This window comes from Hemicordylus capensis, chromosome 2 (assembly GCF_027244095.1).
Source record: "Hemicordylus capensis ecotype Gifberg chromosome 2, rHemCap1.1.pri, whole genome shotgun sequence".
NCBI lineage: Eukaryota > Metazoa > Chordata > Lepidosauria > Squamata > Cordylidae > Hemicordylus > Hemicordylus capensis.
The window spans coordinates 362,837,311-362,845,635 of record NC_069658.1 but is presented as its reverse complement, the minus strand read 5'-3'; the positions used below and the strand labels follow the sequence as shown (position 1 = coordinate 362,845,635).

The 8,325-nt window shown below is 49.2% G+C and overlaps 1 protein-coding gene across 2 annotated transcripts; it reads right to left on the bottom strand.

Moving 5' to 3' along the window:
- Positions 1–554: 554 nt before the first annotated feature.
- On the bottom strand, positions 555–7,620 carry NKX2-5 (NK2 homeobox 5). Of its 2 annotated transcripts, none has more exons than XM_053292156.1 (2): positions 7,222–7,620; positions 555–2,234 (listed from the first exon to the last, which is right to left on the bottom strand). In XM_053292156.1, the coding sequence occupies exons 1-2, from the start codon at positions 7,505–7,507 to the stop codon at positions 1,612–1,614; spliced, it is 909 nt and encodes a 302-aa protein (XP_053148131.1). In that variant the 5' UTR covers positions 7,508–7,620; the 3' UTR covers positions 555–1,611. The 2 variants fall into 2 exon arrangements, with proteins under 2 accessions (XP_053148131.1, XP_053148132.1); XM_053292157.1 differs by having other exon boundaries at positions 555–2,231.
- Positions 7,621–8,325: the final 705 nt, after the last annotated feature.

Below are 8,325 nucleotides of genomic sequence, written 5' to 3'. Positions count from 1 at the left end.
AAATACACTGTACAGATAGGAAATGTCCTGCTGTACCTGTGTTCAACATAACTTGTGAATGACTGTACCTGTGTCTAGATCTATACCTGTGTACACTGTACACTCATTGAACAGTGTTGAACATAACATGTGAATGGGCCTTATATCTCTCTTTCTATGATGGGAAAGGAGCGGCAAAGTGCATTGCTATGGGCAGGGAGACAAACTTTGACCCAAGTGTTAGATTTCCGAAAGAGAAATATCAGTGTATTTCACAGAGACCATAAATGGAACAGAGGCCCATGAAGAACTGCTCTTGCCTAAGCCCTGAGCAACACAGAACTCCGAGGCTGCAAGTTCTACTGAACACAGTGGGACTTACTTTCGAGTAAAAAAGGTATGTGAAGCGTGCCTTTCCTTCGAGTAATTCTACGGCAGTTGCAGGGGCGAGGCTTTTCCCTCCTCATTCTCCTTCTGGCATAGCCAGTGCTTCATTTTAACCGAATTGGTGGGGTTCGTGATACTATTAGCCACGCAAACCGCTCCGGGAAAACAGGAGGGGTGAGGGAAGTATAGACACTCAAGTCACTCTCTTTAATGACAAGACACCCAGTTCCAGCAAAAAGGGAAACGTACATCAAACCAAGCGGCTGGACAAAGAACAGACAGTGCATTTCAAACTATCAATTAATCACTGGTTTAGTGCATCACTCTACGGGGATCTGGCACGAAAACAGCATCTGACTTGCTTCACTCTTGGAGATGGGGCAGGCGAATTCCTACCCCATGCCCGTCCCGTCGCACCACTTAAGGTCCTGGACAAAGAAAGCTCGGACATGTCCGATTAGCGGGGGGAAACACACTGCTCTGGGATAACCCAGCAAGACAACCCTATTTTTAAAACCTGAATCAATCGACCACAAATTTGACCTTGCGATCCACATACACTAGGCTTTTAAATATAATAAAAAGTGTGCATTTCTGGATGCATTGTTGGGCGAAGGCGGGGGAGGGAGAGACCCAGACTGGACAAACCCTTCCATCGTTTTAAAAAGAAGAGGAAGGAGAGGTGCCTTTTAGTAAACAGAGACCCGCCGCCAGCACCTTGACAATGCCAAGCGCTCTCAGAAATTTTGCTCATCGTTAGATGCGGAAAGGAGGCACGTGGGTAAGACGCTGGCAATCTTACTTGGCGTGCAGGTGGCAGGATCGAAAGAGTACGCTGCTGCTCCTGGTGGCAATGTGGCTGAAACAACTGAGAAGAAGTCCAAGCTGCCCATCTTGGCCTGAAGGAGAAGTTGAAGGCCTCCATTGACCACCTAAGAATGTGTCCCACTCCCAACAAGGCCCCCGGGCGACCAGGCTGGCGGACTAGTGCTCGGACTGGAAGCCCCCTGGGACTCCTCCTCCGGCGGCAGTCAAGAGACCGGGTGGGATGGGGGGCAGCACCTCCGCCTTGACTCCAGGGGGGTCCGCTGCAGACAGCTTCTTCCAGGGAGGTCCCAGCCTCTCTCCGATGCCGGCGCCACGGTTGGGGAGTCCCCCGCGGCGGCAGCAGGTCTCTCGCCCAAACCAGCCCCAAGGCTGCAGGCCCCTCAACCGGCCCTCCGCCTCCGAGGGCCAGGGCGCCGCCTACCAGGCTCGGATGCCGTGCAGTGTGGACAGGCCGCTGCTCCCTTGCGGGATGGACGTTTGCACCGGGTTCAAGTCCGCCCCGACGCCGAAGTTCATGAAGTTGCCGCCGCCGGCGGCCGACGGGGGGACGCTCTGCACGCCCGGGTAGCTGCAGTTGTAGCTGCCGTTGCAGGCGGCGCCGTTGTAGTTGCCGTAGGCCGGGTAGGCGTTGTAGCTGTAGGGGTTGAGGCTGACGTTGTAGGGGGAGCTGTAGGGAGACGAGTCCCCCAAGCAGGGCTTGCCGTCCCTCACCAGGACCGGCACAGCGATCCTCCTGGGCGGCGGCGGGATGCCCACCATCTCCAGGCTTTGGTCCTGCCGCTGCCTTTTGCATTTGTACCGGCGGTTCTGGAACCAGATCTTGACCTGCGTGGAGGTGAGCTTCAGCACGTTGGCTAAGTGGTCCCTCTCCGGGGCGGAGAGGTATTTCTGCTGCTTGAACCTGCGCTCCAGTTCGTAGACCTGGGCCTGCGAGAAGAGCACGCGCGGCTTCCTCCGCTTCCTCTGCCGGGGCCGCTCGGCGTCCTCGGCGTCCCTCTTCTCCTGCTCCAGGGATTTCTGGAGGGCGGCGCAGAGCTCTGCTGGGAAGCAAACGGGACACAACAAGCCGTCAGAGGTCGGCGCTTTGATAGACTCCGAAGGCCCAGCCACAAATCACGCGCCTAGGTCCCTGAGATGAGGGCCAGGTGACAGGCCCTGTCACAGCACAGGAAATCCTCTGAGGATTTCAAGAGCGAACCCGAGCCTTCTGCATTCATTTCCATGGAAGATGGAAAGAACGTAATAGCTACAATTCGGCGCAGAGCCGGAGTCCACGCTCTGGGCTGGATAACTTGGAGACCGCCCTAATGAACCCCAATGGAATCCACAGAACTTGCTTCCAAAACACTTTCCAGAACGGGTCTTCCCCTCCTCTCCAGACCCGAAGACATACGCGATTGCCTTCCCTGGTGCGTTGTTTTCCTGCCTAACATTCGAAATTCAATTAATTAAAAACAGAGGAAGATAACCAAGTCCTTCCTCTCTAAAGGCTAATTACCATTAACAGAACAGCTCAGTGTTCCCGATCCACATATATCCACTTACACTAAAATGCTCGATTGTGCGTTAGTTTATTGTTCGGCGGAGATTCCAACATTTCCAGTATATAGAATTGACAGTATGTGATTATATAACTTAGAAATGCCGCCCGCTAAAGTGAATGCAAGTGATAAATATGACGCCGATCTAGACAAAGTTAATTACTAAAGTTCCAATAATTTCAATGGACAAATTAAAGACATGGCAACCACTCTTTCCCATTTAAACCACTGAGACTGAAAAACATTTAATTCTGGATGGACTGCAACCATCGAAATCTCACCTCTATAGAAATCAGTGGGCTAGAATTCTATCCTTAAAAGTTTTAGGGCCTATCCTATGTATATTTTATCAGAAGTAAGTCCTACACATAACTTGGAAGTACTTTAAAAATCCAAAGGATTTACTTCCAAGTACATTTGGTTTTGATTGGCCTATTAATGTATACAACAAAAGTGTTCTGATTATTCTGGCTGAGGACTGACTGACTATTCTTGAGAAAGGGTTAAATTCAAAAGATGATTCGGGCAACAATCCTAATTTCTCTTTGGATTTACACTCTAAACAGTTCTGGGCGGAATTTAGCCGGTCATTAAAGCTGGTTCAATAGGTGTGTAGATAAAAAACATGGACTACATCACACTGGTCTCAGGTGCCCCCAACACCAATTGGTTTTATCCAAGCTGGACTGCACCCATTACCCAGATCCAACAATCCCATTACCGAAGAAAGTGGGGAGGACAGTGGTCCTAGTGCACTAGGTCTTACTGCTAAGGAAAGGTGTATTCAATAGCTTGCTTTATTCTACCCTATTGTGTTTTAACACTTGGAAACCTTACTCAGAAAAGTATTTCTTTTTCTCATTGAACCATTGTACAGTAATCATTCACAAGCAACACGTTCCTGACAACACGTTCTACAACATGTAGGGCGTTCCTTACATTCACACTTCGTCTGCTCCATTTAACATTCAATACACCGAACAACAGTCAATTCAAATTCATTTCATTTCCCGAAAATTACTGTTGATGACTATACTGAAAAAAATCTTTTGCAGCAGAAATATAAAGGTCGGAAGTTTTGATCCACTTTTTTCTGTCTAGCTGCAACTGCTGGCTGTTACGGGCCTTACACATTCCAAAAAATTAAGTCTGCTGGAATTTACTTCTACTCCATCGAGTCAAAGATGCTGGAATTATAAAAGATCGACCCGGCCACATTTAAAAACCTTGTTAAGTATGCAGTTCTATGGACACTTATGGGGATTTCTTTCCACTTACAAAGGTCTCCAGTTGCACGATCTATCCATTTCAATGGGGAATGGATTGTAACTCAGTTGTAACTATTTTTACACCGCTTTAAATTTTAAAATCGATGGGATGCTACTTCTAATAAACTAACATATACACTCCAAAGTACGTCTCATTGAAATAAATGAGGCTTACTTCTGAGTAAACCTAGGGTCAAGCTTCAAAGAGCTTAATGTTGGCTGGATTATGCCCACCACGGAGTTAGGCCGGTACATATAAAGGTAAATGTACATATAAAGGTAGAGCTTTACATTTTCTTCCCAAGTTTACACGGATATGAGCTCATTCATGCTCAGTTTCCCAGGATAACGATTTGAAAGTAAGGGGAAGGGGAGGACCAAAGACCAGAGGGCTTCCTTCTGCTTTCCCAGCGCAGATTTGCTTGCCTTATTCGCTGGTTTATCATCAGAATCCTAAACAGATTCACTTGGAAGCAACAGCCAGCTGATCATCGAGGCCTCTGGAAGGCAACGAGACTCACTGCTACGCAAAATATTTGGCACCCGAGGCTCCTTAGTTGATCTGTTAATGCTGGGCCTGACATCCAAATCCTAGCCTGCCCAGCAAACAGCCTGCTCGGAATGGGCACGAAATGGAGCTCCACTGGTTGTCCGTCCTCTCAAAAGACTCCGGAGTAACTGGAAACAGGAAACCCCAAAACGGCTAAGCCCTGTTCATACATTCACGTGTGTACAGAAGTCTGTATGGGGGGAGGTAGCTAGGGCAGAGAGCGCCCATGCTCACCCCTCTCCCTGGTGGCCTCTGGGAGTGAGGGAGATAATGAAGAAAAGAGGGTGGGATAAACGTGGGGTTCCTCAGTAGCTGGGGGCGTTCTTTGAACCCATCCACTCAATTATAACTACACCCCTGTGTCTGTACACGTGACATGTACTTGTATTTGTGTGAATGACTGTACATAGATATCTTCACTTTAAAAGTGAACCTAGGTACTGGTCCCATCAAACGCAGTTTAAAGACAGGAGGTACTGCAGTTGCTTTGAACATAATGTCTGCATTTATACTTACCTACACTGTACCCAGATTGCCCGTGAGTTGGCGATAACCTATTAATAGACTCCAAAGGATGTTCTTTTTCCTATAACCGGTTGCATAAGGTACGTTTTAAAGGGGGCTGCTCCTTATTTGAGTCAACTTAAACACATGATATTGGAACTGAGTGCCAGAAAAGTTAAGGCCGAAAACATAGCCGTCAATGGTAACCTTTGGAACCTTAACAAACCAGAGAAGGACTTAACAAACCAGAGAAGAACGTTGAAGGACTTCGAGGGAACTTCTCTGGTCTGTGCTGTGTGTGCGTGCGTGCGTACGTCTATCAAGATTCGAACCAGATGATGTCCACACCTAGTTAGCCGAATTTGAAAACGAATGCGGTTTATTTGGAAATAACTCCAGTCGGAATTATTTGGAAAATTCAGTAGGACATTCTTCCAGGAAGCGTTGGGGTGTGAAACTGCGCTCCTCGGTTCATTAATTGGGGGAAAGTCTCAGTGAGAAAAACTGCCGGAAGAGCCTGAAGTGGTTTTATAGACGCCAGACAATTTTGGAGTAAGTGGTCCCTATTCTGTAGGATTAAGGGATCGGAAGTATTCTGCAGATGCAAAGCGGTTCTCCAAGTGCATTGCCACCACGATAAGTACAAAAGCTAGATTCTATCCAATCAAAATTATTGTGAGTGCTAATTATAATGTTATCGATAGAGATAATATTCATATTATTGTGAACAAAAATCGTCATAATATTGATAGTAATAAATCTATTAATATTAAGAGTAATAGTATTTTTTCATCGTTGCGATTCTTGGGGAAAGATAAGCAGGTTATGAAAGAAGCAGCAGGATTCTTTAGCTGCCTAAGAACTGATATTCCGCCTGGCTAAGGTTGCTTGCAATTCTGTACACATTTATTTGGAAGTTAGTCCCATTGAACCCCAGTGAGACTTACCCCTGAGTAAACATACATCCGATTGGTTTGCAATGGATGAATGAGGACAGTGTGTGAACCCCCTTAAAGAGTGAGTGAAAAAATGTGAGCATCCCGAAGTAAACACCCCTTCTGGACTGGAAGTACCCTGAGCTCGGGATCAGGAAGTCGAACTTGTTCCCGGCGCAAATGTCTCCACTCAGCAGATGGCCTTGGGCAAGTCACAGCTCCTCACATCTGCAATATGGGGATAATAATACTGACCTACCTTACAGGACCCCGCTAAAAGATGGAGCAGGGTAATGCATGTGAAGCCCCTTCGAAAGACGCTTAAAAGAGCGATATAAACGCTATTAAACATTATAACAATATTGCTATGTTTGTTTATCAAAAGGGGAAAAAAAACCCCTACAAAAATGTATACACCGAGTGTACATCTTGAGGGAGAGCGAGGTACTTGCTCAAAAGGAGCGTTCCAGCCCTATCTGCTTCGCTGGAATGAATCACGTTCAGGCGCTGCAAACTGGCAGCTAAATGGAATCACCCTAAACAGGTATCATTTCGATCAGGGCTGCACAACTTCGGCCCAGAGGTTGGGCTATAGCGCCTATAATCGCTGACTACTGTAGCAGCCCTGCTTGGGATCAATTCGTCCCCTTTCTCCCTCCCAAATTCCAGATCTTCTGCACCCCTGTTTCTTAGAAACATCCTACTGCGTTTGATTCTTTCAACCTCTGCCGTTTCAGCTACTTGGGAACGAGTCACGAACGAGGAAAAACCAGGGATGTAGTGGAGGCGGGACACGGATGGACCGAGGGCCGCCGGTGCTTCTCGGCTTCTCTGACTGTGGGGGTGGGCATGACCATGGGGGCTGTCATGATGGAGAGCGCCTTCTGCACTTCTGAACTGGCAACTACATCACTGGGGGGAGCGAGAATATCACGGCTCCCCAGCCTGGCTTATTCAGCTAGCCCTGTTAATGAGCAGGGATTGGAGGCCCAAAGCGTGGGGGCTTCCTTCCACGGTCTGGGAGATCTGTAGCTTCGCTTGACTCTGTCCGAATCAGACAGAAGGCCCGCGAACCAGGCAGTCGCCTGCATTTGTAGCTGCCTCCGACACTGGGAGTTTCCCCGTTGGGCCTCTAGGAGCTCCCCGCCTCCCAGTTCCCCTGCTCAGCAAGGGATGCTCAGCAAGGCAGCCCAAGGGGCCCTCTTGGTTTCTCGGATTGGCTTTGTTACCTTTCTTGTCCCCTTTGGGCTCCTTGGCCGAGTCCATTTCCATGAAGTTCTTGGCGTAAAAGGCGCCGGGGAAAGCGTTGCCGCTGTGTGTGGAAAGACTGGCGGGAGGGTCTGGGATCGGGGCTTCTTCGGCTGGGTAAGCCTCCTGCTTGAAGGTGGCCAGCATGCAGGAGGAGGGCGAGCCCAGAGCCGAGAGCTCCATGGAAGCCAAGCCGCTAGGATGTTGCTCCAGGCTCAAAATATCCTTGACGGAGAAAGGCGTCGTGGTCACGGGGCTGGGGAACATCGTGGGCGCCGCAGGGGAGGCTGCAACCCGAGCCCAGCCGCGTGGAAACGCAGATCAGGTGCCCGCGGCGAGCGCCCGCTCTCCAAAGGGCGCATAGCAGAGCAACTCCCAGCCTTGGCTTGAACACTGGAGGCAGGTAGAGAGAGAGGCAGGACGACAAGGGAGCAGGAGGCGGGACTCGGCCGGCGCGGGGGGCTCCTCATTGGCCAGCCCGGGCGCCAGGGCCGAAGAGATGCCGCGTTCCAGGCCCACCTAATATAGTCACAGAACTCGGAAAAGCGCAGTTAAAGGCAAGACGTCCGGTGCTCGCCGGCTTTCTCCGGGCCGAGAGGCCAGCTGTGTACAAAAGCTCGATCTGAGGCCATCTATCATGCAGTCACATTGCATAAACAGGCCGCAAGCAAAGCGTCAGGCAAATACGGTGACCTGAATTCGGTGTCAAGAGGGCTGGGATAGGAAGTTTCTTCGGGTGGCGGGGGGAGAGGGTTAACCCGTTTTTCCAGCGATAGATCTGGAATCAGGCCGGCTGTGGGGAATTAGAAGCGAAGCGATGAAGAAAGGGGTGGGGGTGGGGCGGAGGGCGGGCGTTGACCGAAAAAGAGAATGTCCAAGTTGTTTGCTTATCCTGCAAGTTTGCATCAGCCTTTGGATAGTTCCTTTTAGACTATGGTTGGGGAGCTACTCAGTATGAGTTTGTGGGGTAGTTAGATCATTGATCTGATCTGGCATAGCATTCAAAATTATTAAACTGAGGGAAAGCAATGTATTTTCCATCGCTATTCATTTTCTCTTTTCCACATGGTTAACGTCAGCAGCGT